The sequence below is a fragment of the Mustelus asterias genome, chromosome 5, assembly GCF_964213995.1.
Source record: "Mustelus asterias chromosome 5, sMusAst1.hap1.1, whole genome shotgun sequence".
Taxonomy (NCBI): Eukaryota; Metazoa; Chordata; class Chondrichthyes; order Carcharhiniformes; family Triakidae; genus Mustelus; species Mustelus asterias.
This window is the reverse complement of record NC_135805.1, coordinates 17598789-17613225: the sequence shown is the minus strand read 5'-3', so window position 1 is coordinate 17613225 and position 14437 is coordinate 17598789. Positions and strand designations below refer to the sequence as shown.

Sequence of the window (14437 nt, the reverse complement as noted above, 5' to 3'; positions counted from 1 at the left end):
ATAAACTTTGCTTTTCTTTACTTTTACTCAATTTCTTTGTCCATAACAAATTTGAATTGAGCCATGTTGTGGTCGCTATCACCAAAATGTTCCCCCACCAACACATCAACCACCTGTCTGGTTTCATTCCCCAGAATTAGGTCCAGCACAGCTCCCTCCCTTGTTGGATCCTCAACATATTGACCGAAGAAGTTTTCCTGTCTACATTTTAAGAACTCTACTCCATCTAAGCCCTTAACACGATGGTTATCCCAATTAATGTTGGGAAAGATGAACTCACCTAATATAATAACCCTCTTATTATTTTTGCACCCCTCTGTGAATTGCGCAAATATTTGCTCTTCAATTTCCCGCTGACTACCTGGGGGTCTATAATAAACACCGAGCAACATCGCTGTCCTTTTTTATTCTTAAACTCTACCCACAAAGCTTCATTTGATGCCCTCTCCAAGATATCATCTCTCCTGACTGCAGTAACTGCATCTGAAACTAATAATGGAGAGCCTCCTCCTCTTTTACCCCCTCCTCGGTCTCGCCTGAATATTCTATATCCCGGGATGTTGAGCTGCCAATCCTGCCCCTTACTCAGCCACGTCTCTCTGATGGTTATTATACCATAATTACACGTGTCAATCCTCGCCCATAGCTCATCCGTTTTAACTTTAATACTGCTGGCATTAAAGTAGAGGCCCTCCAGCCTGGTCTTACTTCCTTCTGACCTGATTGCTTTTTTATGTTATACTGTTTTGCTAACAGTCTGGGTTCCCTCCCCCTGCCAAACTAGTTTAAACTCTTCCCAGCAGCATGAGCAAACCCACCAGCAAGGATGTTAGTTCCGCTCTGGTTCAAGTGTAGACCATCCCGCTTGTACAGGTCCCATGTTGCCCAAAAACAGTAAATGTGTAGGGATATGAGGGTAGGGCCTGGGTGGGATTGTGGCCGGTGCAGACTCGATGGGCAGAATGGCCTGTTTCTGCACTGTAGGGTTTCAATGGTTTCTATGATATGGATTTGGTTCCTCTATAAACCGGGAAGAAACTGGTGATCCCCTCAGGACAAATATTTGTTTCAGTTCCTGTCCCAAATTTACTTTTGCAAATTGGAAATTTGCAAAAAGGTGTTGGCACTCGGAGACACGGTCAACTGATATTCAGGACAAAGATACTCAAACTCCCAGATTATCGTACAACGATCTCCTTTACTGGACTTTACTAAGTCCCTGAGAATTTTCTCCAATAATTTCCCAACCACTGATATAAGACTACAAATAGAAAATTAGCAATTGACTCTGGTTGTAAGTAATTTGCAATGTTCTTGAGGCTAATTGCTGCATCACATCTGTCTTCCAGGCCTGGAATTTGCTGGATTTTTGCTCTTGCTCTTCTTAAACAAAGGAGCAACATTGGTTATTCTCCAGTCCTCTGGGACCTCTCCTGCAACTAAAGAGGATACAGAGATTTCATACATGGCCCCAGCGATTTCCTCCCTTGCCTCCCTCTGGGCTCGACACCATCAGGGGACTTGTCTATCTTAATGCTTTTCAAAGCACCCAACACCTCCTTTACTATATTGACATGCCCTAGGATGTCAACATACCCCCTCCCTAGACTCTCCATCCACCATGTCCTGCTCCTTTGTGAAAACCGATGCAAAGTATTCGTACAGGATCTCACCCACTTTCTCCAGCTCCGCACTCCCTCTTTCATCCTTGAGAGGACCTATTCCTTCGCGAGCTGCCCTCTTACCCCTTATAGACAAATAAAATGTCTTGGGATTTTCCTTAATCCTGTTTTCCACAGACATTCATGGCCCATTTTAAACTTTCTTGTTTCAGTTCTTTCCTGCTTTCTTTCTGTTCTTCAAGGACTCTGTCTCTCTTCAGTTTCCTGAACTTTAAGTATGCCGCCTTTTAATTTTTGACGAAGCTCACAATTTGTCTTATCATCCAAGGCTCAGGAATCTTGCTTCCTTATCCTTCATTTTCAAAGGAACATGCTGGTCCTGGACTCTAATCAACTGGCCTTAAAAAGATTTCCACATGACCCTCAAGAAACCACGCTAATCTACTCTCCCCAGTTCCTGCCTATGTTTATCATAGTTAGCCTTCCCTGGATAGTCACATGAGCAGCCTGGGAATGGAGGGATACAAACGATTGGTCTAGTTGGACCAAGGAGCGGCACAGGCTTGGAGGGCCGAAGGGCCTGTTTCCTGTGCTGTACTGTTCTTTGTTCTTTGTTCCCCCAATTTAGTACTTTCACCCACGATCTACTCTTATCCTTTTCCATAAGTAAGTTAAGACTGACGGAATTATGTTCCGAGAATGCTCCCCCATTGACGCTTAGCTCACCTGGCTGGACTCAGTCCTCAATTTTTGAGGATGTTACTCGTAAAGTTGACCAGGGAGAACTGGTGGATGTGGTTTATTTAGACTTTCTGAAATCTTTCGAACAGGTCTCATGTAACAGGCGACTATAAGAACATAAGAACTAGGAGCAGAAGTAGGCCATCTGGCCCCTAGAGCCTGTTCTGCCATTCAATGAGATCATGGCTGATCTTTTCGTGGACTCAGTTCCACTTACCCGCCCACTCACCATAACCCTTAATTCCTTTACTCTTCAAAAATGTATCTATCCTTGCCTTAAAAATATTCAATGAGGTAGCCTCAACTGCTTCACTTGGCAAGGAAATCCACAAATTAACAACCCTTTGCGTGAAGAGGTTCCTCCTCAACTCAGTCCTAAATCTGCTTCCCCTTATTTTGAGGCTATGCCCCCTAGTTCTAGTTTCAACTGCTGGTGGAAACAACTTCCCTTATCTATTCTTATCTATTCCCTTCATAATCTTATATGTTTCTATAAGATCTCCCCTCATTCTTCTGAATTCCAATGAGTATAGCCCCTGTCGACTCAGTCTCTCCTCATAAGCCAAACCCCTCGTCTCCAGAATCAACCTAGTGAATCTCCTCTGCACCCCCTCCAGTGCCAGTATATCCTTTGTCAAGTAAGGAGACCAAAACTGTACACAGTACTCCAGGTGTGGCCTCACCAGCTCCTTATACAGCTGCAACATAACCTTGCTGTTTTTAAACTCCATCCCTCGCAATGAAGGACAAAATTCCATTTGCCTTCTTAATTACCTGCTGCACCTGCAAACCAACTTTTTGTGAGTCATGCACAAGGACACCCAGGTCCCTCTGAAAGGGACTATTATTTAAATGGTAAAAAATTGCAACATGTTGCAATTTTTTACCATTTAAATAATAGTCCTTTTTGCTGTTATTCTTACCAAAATGGGTGACCTCACATTTCCCAACATTGTACTCCATCTGCCAGGCCCTCGCCCACTCACTTAGACTATCTATATCCCATAGAACCATAGAAAATTACAGCTCAGAAACAGGCCCTTTGGCCCTTCTTGTCTGCGCCGAACCATTTTATGCCTCATCCCACTGACCTGCACTTGGACCATATCCCTCCACACCCCTCTCATCCATTAACCCGTCCAAGTTTTTCTTAAATGTTAAAAGCATTTACCACTTTATCCGGCAGCTCATTCCACACTCCCACCATTTTCTGCGTGAAGAAGCCCCCCCTAATATTCCCTTTAAACTTTTCTCCTTTCACCCTTAACCCATGCCCTCTGGTTCTTTTCTCCCCTCGCCTCAGCGGAAAAAGCCTGCTTGCATTCACTCTATCTATACCCATCAAAATCTTATACACCTCTATCAAATCTCCCCTCAATCTTCTACGCTCCATGGAATAAAGTCCCAACCTATTCAATCTCTCTCTGTAACTCAGCTTCTCAAGTCCCGGCAACATCCTTGTGAACCTTCTCTGCACTCTTTCAATCTTATTTACATCCTTCCTGTAACTAGGTGACCAAAACTGTACACAATACTCCAAATTTGGCCTCACCAATGCCTTATATAATCTTATCATAACACTCCAACTTTTATACTCGATACTCCGATTTATAAAGGCCAATGTACCAAAGGCACTCTTCACGACCCTATCCACCTGTGACGTCACTTTTAGAGAATTCTGTACCTGTATTCCCAGATCCCTCTGTTCAACTGCACTCTTCAGAGTCCTACCATTTACCCTGTCCGTCCCTTTGCAGACTTTCAGCGTCCTCTGCACACTTTGCTCTGCCACTCATCTTAGTGTCATCTGCAAATTTTGACACACTACACTTGGTCCCCAACTCCAAATCATCTATGTAAATCGTAACAATTGCGGTCCCGACACTGATCCCTGAGGCACACCACTAGTTACTGATCGCCAACCAGAAAAACACCCATTTACCCCCACTCTTTGCTTTCTGTTAGTTAACCAATCCTCTGTCTTTGCTAATACATTACCCGTAACACCGTGCAGCTTTATCTTATCCACTGTGAAGACAGACACAAAATACCTGTTCAATGCCTCAGCCATTTTCTCATTTCCAATTATTACATCCCACTTCTCATCCTCGAAAGGACCAATGTTTACTTTAGCCACTCTTTTTTGTTTTATATATTTGGAGAAACGTTTGCTATCTGTTTTTATATTCTGAGCTAGTTTACTCTCATAATCCAAGTTACTTTTCTTTATGGCTTTATTCGTGGCTTTCTGCTGACCTTTAAAGATTTCCCAATCCTCTAGGTTCCCACTCATCTTTGCCTCTTTGTATGCATTTTCCTTCAATTTGATGCCCTCCTTTATTTCCTGAGATATCCATGGCTGATTCTCTCTTTTTCTCTAGTCCTTCCTTATCACTGGTATATACGTTTGCTGAGCATTGTGAAAGATTGCTTCGAAAGTTCTCCACTGTTCCTCAATTGTTCCACCATGAAGTTTTTGCCCCCAGTCTACCTTAGCCAACTCCTCCCTCATCCCTTTGTAGTCTCCTTTGTCTAAGCACAAGACACTGGAATTGGATTTTCCCTTCTCACGCTCCATGTGTATTTTAAATTCAACCATACTGTGATCGCTTCTTCCAAGAGGATCCCTAACTGCAAGATCATTAATTATTCCTGTCTCATTACACAGGATCAGATCGAGGATAGCTTGCTCCCTTGTAGGTTCCATTGCGTACTGTTCAAGGAAGCTAACACGGATACATTCTATGAACTCCTCCTCAAGGCTGCCTTGACCGACCTGGTTTGACCAATTGATCTGTAGAATAAAATGTCAGGGGGAAGTTTTTCACACAGAGGGTGGTGGGCCAGTGGAATCGGCTGCCGTCAGTGGTGGTGGAGGCAAACTCAATGGGGTCTTTTAAGAGACTCCTGGATGACTCCATGGGACTGAATAGGATGGTGGGTTATAGGTAGGCCTAAAAGGTAGGAATATGTTCGGCACAACTTGTGGGGCCGAAGGGCCTGTTTTGTGCTGTAGTTTTTCTACGTTTCTATGATAATTGCTGTGCCATTTTTACATGCATCTGTTATTTCTTTGTTTATTTCTCGTCCCACCATGATGTTATTATTTGGTGGCCTATAGACTCCGCCTATCAGTGACTTTTTCTCCTTACTATTTCTAATTTCCACACAAATGGATTCAACCTTCTTTCCATCTCTCACTACCGCCCTGATGTCATCCTTAAATATCAGAGCGACACCACCTCCCTTTCCTTTCTGTCAATCCCTCCGAACAGTCTGATACCCCTGGTATTTAACTGCCAGTCGTGACCATGCTGCAACCATGTCTCTGTAATGGCCACCAAATCATACTCGTTCGCAATGAATTGTGCTGTCAACTCATTTACATTATTTTGAATGCTACGAGCATTCAGATAAAGTGCCCTTGTGCTAGTTTTTGTACCTTCTTTTTGAACTCTAACACTTCCATCAATAACATCTCCTGAGTTCTCCTTCCTTTTAACTTTGTTCCTGATTTTTGATTTAGTTGGAACATTCTCCCCACATTTTGTTCTTGCTCCCTCCTTCTAGGACTCCTTACATAGGTTCCCATCCCCCTGACATATTAGTTTAAACTCTCCCCAACCGTTCTAGCAAACACTCCTGCCAGGAGATCAGTACCAGTCCTGCCCAGGTGTAGCCTCTCTAATTTGTACAGGCCCCACCTCCCCCAGAACCGGTCCCAATGTCCCAGGAATCTGAAATCCTCCCCCTGACACCATCTCTTCAGCCACGTATTTATCCGATATATCCTGTCATTTCTACTCTGACTCGCGCGTGGCACTGGTAGTAACCCTGAGATCACTACCTTTGAGGTCCGATTTCTTAACTTTCTTCCTAGCTCCCTGTATTCTGCTTTCAGGATCTTATCCCTTTTTTTACCTGTGTTGTTGGTACCAATGTGTACTACGATCACTGGCTGCTCGCCCTCTCCCTTCAGAATGTCCTGCAGCCGCTCCGAGACATCCTTGACCCAGGCACCAGGGAGGCAACAGACCATCCTGGAGTCTCGTTTGCGGCCACAGAAACGCCTGCCTATTCCCCTTACAATTGAATCCCCTATAACAATTTCACTGGCACACTTTTTACCCCTCCCCTCTGCAGCAGAACCCACCATGGTGCAAAGAGTTTGGCTGCTGCTGCTTTCCCTGGAGAGGTCATTCCCCTCAACAGTATCCAAAGCGGTATATCTGTTCTGCAGGGGAATGGTCACAGGAGATTCCTGCACTACCTGCCTGTCTCTCTTGCTCTGTCTGGTGGTCACCCATTCCCTTCATGCCTGCGAAGTCTCAGCCTGTGGTGTGACCCCCTCTCTATACGTGCTATCCACGATACTCTCTGACTCGTGGATGCTCCACAGTGTCTCCAGCCGCCGCTCCAGCTCTGAAACTCGAGCTTCCAGGAGCTGTAGTTGGAGACACTTCCTGCACACATGCTGACCCAGGGGACTGGATCTCTCCCCAGCCTCACACATGGAGCAAGAGGAGCAAACCACGGCTTGGAGTTTTCCTGTCATGTCTTACCCCTTAAATTAAACTTTTGAAAGATGTTTTGTTTCAGATTATATCCAAGTTTCGAGGGCCCTTCTTTCCTGCTCCTTGTTATTACCGAGCAGAACCTTTTCAAACTATAAATCACAGAAATTACACACAAACACTATAGCAGTGAACAACAACAACAATGTCAAGAGCTAAAAGAAAAAATAACACTTGCTTATCAATCAGCACTCTCGCTTGTAGCCTCTGCTGCCTGTTTCACCCAACTCCCTGTGTTCACCCAACTCCAAAAGCATTCCTCTCAGCCAAACAGCACTCACCGTGCAGTCACGGTGTAAAGATAAAGCACATGGGATTGCAGATAATGTCTTGAGATGGATTGAAAGCTGGTTCGCAGATAGGAGGCAAAGAGTTGGCATAAATGGGTCATAGACGTTTACAGCATGGAAACAGGCCCTTTGGCCCAACATGTCCATGCCACCCATTTTTTAGAAACCACTAATCTAATCCCAATTGCCCGCATTTGGTCCATATCCCTCTATACCCATCGTACCCATGTAACTATCTAAATGCTTTTTAAAAGGCCAAATTGTACCCACCGCGACTACTACCTCTGGCAGCTTGTTCCAGACACTCACCACCCACTGTGTGAAAAACTTGCCCCTCTGGACACTTTTGTATCTCTCCCCTCTCACCTTAAAACTATGCCCTCGAGTTTTAGACTCCCCTACCTTTGGGAAAAGATATTGACTATCTAGCTGATCTGTGCCCCTCATTATTTTACAGACCTCTATAAGATCACCCCTCAGCCTCCTACGCTCCAGAGAAAAACGTCCCAGTCTATCCAGCCTCTCCTTATAACTCAATCCATCAAGTCCCGGCAGCATCCGAGTACATCTTTTCTGCACGCATTCTAGTCGAATAATATCCTTTCTATGACAGGGGACCAGAATTGCACACAGTATTCCAAGTGTGGCCTTACCAATGGCTTGTACAACTTCAACAAGACATTCCAACTCCTGTATTCAATGTTCTGACCGATGAAACCAAGCATGCCGAATGCCTCCTTCACCACTCTGTCCACCTGTGACTCCACTTTCAAGGAGCTATGAATATGTACCCCCAGATCTCTTTGTTCTGTAACTCTCCCCAACGCCCTACCATTAACTGAGTAAGTCCTGTCCTGGTTCAATCCACCAAAATGCATCACCTCGCATCTTTATCCAATTGGCAGGCAATGACGAGTGGGGTTCCGCAGCGATCTATGCTAGCACCCCAACTGTTCACATTATATATTAATGGTATGGAAGAGGGAACAAAATGTATTATCTCCAAGTTTGCAGATGATACAAAGTTGGGTGGGAGGGTGAGCTGTGAGAAAGATGCAGAGATGCTTCAGTGTGATTTGGACAGGCTGAGTGAGTGGGCATATGCATGCAGTATAATGAGGGATTGAGTTTAGGAATCCGGGGATAATGATGCAGCTATATAAGACCCTCGTCAGACCCCACTTGGAGTACTGTGCTCAGTTCTGGTCGCCTCACTATAGGAAGGATGTGGAAAAGATTGAAAGGGTGCAGAGGAGATTTACAAGGATGTTGCCTGGATTGAGTGGCATGCCTTATGAGGACAGGCTGAGGGAGCTCAGGTTTACCAGGCTGATTTTCTCCTTGGAGAGACGAAGGATGAGAGGAGACCTAATAGAGGTGTATAAGATGTTGAGTGGCATAGATCGGGTGGACTCTCAGAGGCTTTTTCCCAGGGTGGAAATGGCTGCTACGAGAGGACACAGGTTTAAGGTGCTGGGGAGTAGGTACAGGGGAGATGTTAGGGCTAAGTTTTTCACACAGAGGGTGGTGGGCGAGTGGAATCGGCTGCCGTCAGTGGTGGTGGAGGCGAACTCCATCGGGTCTTTTAAGAGACTCCTGGATGAGTACATGGAGCTTAATAGGGTGGAGGGTTATAGGTAGGTTGAGAAGGTCGGGATGTGTTTGGCACAACTTTTGGGCAGAAGGGCCTGTTTGTGCTGTAGGTTTTCTATGTTTCTAATGGGGATAATGGGGATAAATCCACTTTGGTAGCAAAAATAGGAAGGCAGATTGTTGTTTCAATGGGTGTAAATTGAGAGGGGTGAATACTCAGGGAGACTTGGTGTCCTCATGCATCAGTCGCTAAAAGTAAGTGCGCACGTCCAGCAGACAGGAAAGAAGGTAAATGGTATGTTGGCCTTCATAGCGAGAGGATATGAGTTTAGGAATAGGGATATTTTGCTGCAACTGCATAGGGCGTTGGCGAGGCCACAGCTGGAGTATCCTGAGCAGTTTGGTGTCCTTATCTGAGGACGGATGTCTTTGGTATAGAGGGAGTACAGCGAAGGTTTACCAGGCTGATTCCTGAGATGGCCGGGCTGTCATATGAGGAGAGACTAAGTCAGTTAGGATTATATTCACTGGAGTTTAGAAGAGTGAGAGGGGATCTCATGGAAACTTATCAAAATCTAACAGGATGAAACAGGGTAGATTCAGAAAGAACGTTCCTGATGACAGGGGGGTCCAGAACTAGGGGTCATAATTTGTTTTTAAGTTTATTTATTATTGCGCATTCACTGGGAGAACCTGTGCACTCCACACAGCCAGTGACCCAAGCCGGTAATCGAACCCGGGTCCCTGGTGCTATGAGACAGCAGTGCTAACCACTGAGCCACCATGCCACACTCGGGGAGGGTAAGGAGACAACCTTTTGAGACTGAGGTGAGGAGAAATTTCTTCACCCAGAGGGCTGAATGTGTGGAATTCATTATCACAGAATGGAGTTGAGACCAAAACATTCAAGAAGAAATTAAGTTTAACACTTGGGGCTAAAGGGAACAAGGGATATTGGGAGTGGGGCGGGTCGGAGCGGGGGGGGGGGGGGTGGGGGTGGCGGGGAACAAGGGATATTGGGAGTGGGGCGGGGGGGGGGTGGTGGGGGCTGGTGGGAGGGTGGGGTTGGGGGATGGGGGGGGGGGTGGGGGGGTGGGGGAGGTATGGGGGTGGTGCGCAAAAGGGGTATCTGGATATTGAATTTGATGATTGGCGATGATCAAAATGAATGCCGGAGCAGACTCAAAGGGCCGAAAGGCCTACTCCTGCTTCTAATTTCGATGTTTCTGTGTAATACCAGGTCCAGGTCAGACTGGTGCCTCTTCCTCAGCTGTCCTCCGAGACCCGGGGAGCTCGGCTGAACTTGTCCCCTCCTATTACCACTGGCCCTTAGGCACTGCCATTTTGGAGTCTGTGTGGATTGTGTGTCCATGGCTGAGATTTATCCTGATGGATTGAATGAGCTCGTTCATGCTCGTTCGGCACTGAGTTACTCAACATCTCTGCCCCCAGTTGGCACTGACGGTATTGGCAGCGTGCGCCCATGCCACGTTGGTGTCCCTGCTGGGACTCTTCCTCAGTGAGCCCGGTACAGGATGTTCCCCTTGGCCTTGGCATGGTCAAGGAGGGGGCCCACCAAGGCCTCAGTAAACTTAGGGGCCTGACTCTTTGCTCCCCTTCGTGACGACACCTTGACCAAACACTGCTGAGAGTGGAGCTTTTTGGTGGCATTTAAATACAGCAGCTGGCTATGACGACAGGAAACATGCCACCCAGGCCTGTCCTGACACTGAGGACAGCCGTAAACACCTGAGTGCAAAGTTAATGAGGACGGCTGGAAGATTTCCCGTGTTTTCCCACTGGTTGCTGCAGCGGGAAACTCCACGTTCCCGCCCCCCAGCACAGAACATTAGCCAGAATTCTCCAACATTGCCCACAGCTGGGGTTCTCCACTCCTGCTGCTCTGAATGGAGATTTGGCTAAGTGCCAAATTCTCCATTCTCTCCAGCAGGAGTATACGAAATCAGAGAATTATGGCTGTCGTCTCTAATGGGGTGAATTCTGCCGATTAATTTTATATTGACTCTCTCCATCCTTTCTGTAAGATGCATCAGCTCCCATTTCTGTGCATTAAACTCCATCCGCCGCTTGTCTGCCCATTCGGCTCGCTTCTCTATGATGTTACTGCAGCTGGGGACTAACTGAATGCTGGAGGCTGCTCAATGGGCTGAATGACCAACTCCTGGTCCCATCGTCCTGACAACCTACTTGCTTTCCAAACAGGTTTTGTCAGGAGAAAGAAAATTAATATTTGATCCTCCTCACTCTGTTGCAGGGCTTTTGTCCAGAAAGTTGAGGTAGAACAATATGCAGAACTGATGACTGAATTCCTGAAGGACTTGGAACAAGACAATCAAAATGTTGAGAGGAGCTATTTTGACATTGCTTTTTACAGCATTTATGACCAAATGGAAATGGCTTTTATGAAGACTGGAGAATGATGGTTTTCTGGAAGGTTCTGTGACCTTTGCAGACACTGAACAGTGAGATGTGCTTAACTCGATTCTAAAACTGTCTAACTTTCCGCTAAGTACACATTGGGTTTAAGCTGGAATATTGAGCGTAGTTTTGGTCTCCTTACCTGAGACAGGATATACTGACCTTGGAGGGAGTGCAATGAATGTTCATCAGACAGATTATGTCAATGTGTCAGAGTTGGGATTTTGTACAATTCCACCAATGTCCCATCTCCAAATCTCTGTGAGTCTGTTTAGAAATATTGCCCTCGACTGGAGGTTAGTAATTTCTGACTCCCACACACACTGCAGCATTAAGACTTTATTCCAAATTATTCAGCTCCATTATCATCAACAGTGAACATTTCTTCCTCATTTACAGACACTGTTCCCATTGTTTGTTTAGTTCAGTCATTCGAAACAATGGTTCTTCCCAGATGTCCAGTCTGTTTAGATTGATCGATAGGATGTGTGCGTCACTGGCTGGGCCGTCATTTATCACCACCCTTAACTGTCTTGGAGAATGTGGTGCTGAACTGCTTTCTGAAACTCCTGCAATCCATAGTTCACCCACAGTGCTGTCAGGGAGGGAATTCCGGTATTCTGGCGAAATGACAGTGCAGGAACAGCGATATATCTCAAGTCATAATCCCGAGAGACTTTTCGGGGAATATCCAGGGGGTGGGGTTCCCATGTGTCTCCTGTCCTTGTCGTTCTCGATGGCAACAATGGGTTCAGTTCAACGTCCCCCCACGCAGTGCTGTGATTGACAAACTTTTGTTGGCACCTGGGGCTGTAACTCTTTGGTTGGAATTTCACCAATTCCGGGGTGGGTGAGACTCGCAGAACGGAAATCTCCGTGTTCCTCGGGGAGGATTTTACGATCTCATCCGAGCGAGGATGTAAAATCCAGCCCTTTGTGTTTCCCAAGTTAATTAAAAACAGAAGCTCTTCAAACCTGCTGCACCATTCCGTAAGATCACGGCTGATCTCCACCCTAACCACCCCCTTCCCACACTGTCCCTCCAGTGTGTAACCTGTCTGATAAACCAGCATTGCTGTCCCTCGAAACTAAGTTCATCCATCCTGGGGTAAGGAGAACAAACAGACAGGGGGGCTAACACTATATAATTGAAACCTATGTATTTATCCTGCTAATCCCCCTGACGTCTTTGTTTGTCTTTTGTTTCTCAAACTGCTGGGAATGTATTCTCACTGTGAAATAAAGAGGGTGATGCATCGCAACCTTTGGTCTCAAGTTAGATTCTTACTCTGAAAATAAATCTGTGCCTGGTCACATCACGAGTTTCCATAGAATCATAGAAAATTACAGCTCAGAAACAGGCCTTTTGGCCCCTCTTGTCTGTGCCGAACCATGTTTTGCCTCGTCCCACTGACCTGCACTTGGACCATATCCCTCCACACCCCTCTCATCCATGAACCCGTCCAAGTTTTTCTTAAATGTTAAAAGTGACCCCGCATTTACTACTTTATCCGGCAGCTCATTCCACACTCCCACCACTTTCTGCGTGAAGAAGCCCCCCCTAATATTCCCTCTAAACTTTTCTCCTTTCACCCTTAACCCATGCCCTCTGGTTTTTTTCTCCCCTCGCCTCAGTGGAAAAAGCCTACTTGCATTCACTCTATCTATACCCATCAAAATCTTATACACCTCTATCAAATCCCCCCTCAATTTTCAACGCTCCAGGGAATAAAACCCTATCCTATTCAATCTCTCTCTGTAACTCAGCTTCTCAAGTCCCGGCAACATCCTTGTGAACCTTCTCTGCACTCTTTCAACCTTATTTACATATTTCCTGTAACTAGGTGACCAAAACTGTACACAATACTCTAAATTCAGCCTGACCAATGCCTTATATAACCTTACCATAACACTCCAACTTTTATACTCGATACTCTGATTTATCAAGGCCAATGTACCAAAGGCAACTCTTTTCGACCCTATCCACCTGTGACGTCACTTTTAGGGAATTCTGTACCTGTATTCCCAGATCCCTCTGTTCAACTGCACTCTTCAGAGTCCTACCATTTACCCTGTACGTTCTACTTTGGTTTGTCCTTCCAAAGATCTCACACTTGTCTGCATTAAATTCCATTTGCCATTTTTCAGCTCATTTTTCTGGTTGGTCCAAATTCCTCTGCAAGCTTTGAAAACCTTCCTCACTGTCCACTACACCTCCAATCTTTGCATCATCAGCAACTTTGCTGATCCAATTTACCACATTATCATCCAGATCATTGATATGGATGACAAACAACAATGGACCCAACACCGATCCCTGCGGCACACCACCAGTTACAGACCTCCACTCAGAGAAGCAATCCTCCACAACCACTCTCTGGCTTCTTCCATTGAGCCAGTGTCTAATCCAATATACGACCTCCCCATGTATACCTAGCGACTGAACCTTCCTAACTAACCGTCCATGAGGGACCTTATCAAAGGCCTTGCTGAAATCCAGGTAGACAACATCTACTGCCTTCCCTTCATGCGCTTTCCTGGTAACCTCCTCAAAAAACTCTAATAGATTGGTCAAACATGACCTAACCCGCACAAAGCCATGTTGACTCTCTCTAATAAGTCCCTGTCTATCCAAATATTTGTAGATCCTATCCCTTATCCCAGCTCCCAATAACTTGCCCACCACCAATGTCAAACTAACTGGCCGATAATTTCCCGGATTTTTTTGGAACCTTTTTTAAAGAACGGAACAACATGAGCCACCCTCCAATCATCCGGCACCTCTCCCGTGAATACTGACATTTTAAATATGTCTGCCAGAGCCCCTGCAAGTTCACTAGCTTCCCTCAAGGTCCGTGGGAATACCCTGTCCGGTCCTGGGGATTTATCCACTCTGATTTGCCTCAAGACAGCAAGCACCTCCTCCCCTTCAATCTGTAAAGGTTCCATGACCTCCCTACCAGTTTGCCCTATTTCCGTAGACTCCATGCCAATTTCCTCAGTAAATCTGGATGCAAAAAAACCATTTAGTATCTCCCCCATCTCTTTTGGTTCCATGCACAGTCTACCACTCTGGTCTTCAAGAGGACCAATTTTATCCTTCACTATCCTTTTGCTCCTAACATACCTATAGAAGTTCTTTGGACTTTCCATCACTCTGTCTGCCAAAGCAACCTCA

The 14437-nt window shown here is 45.8% G+C and overlaps 1 protein-coding gene across 1 annotated transcript in view; it reads left to right on the top strand.

Moving 5' to 3' along the window:
- The window catches only part of LOC144493386 (uncharacterized), a 159276-nt gene extending 146757 nt beyond the window's left edge, over window positions 1-12519 (top strand). Inside the window, exon 4 of the mRNA XM_078212223.1 lies at window positions 11096-12519. Within this exon, the coding sequence (XP_078068349.1) occupies window positions 11096-11261 (166 nt within the window). The 3' untranslated portion in view covers window positions 11262-12519. The remainder of the gene's footprint in view (window positions 1-11095) is intronic.
- Window positions 12520-14437: the final 1918 nt, after the last annotated feature.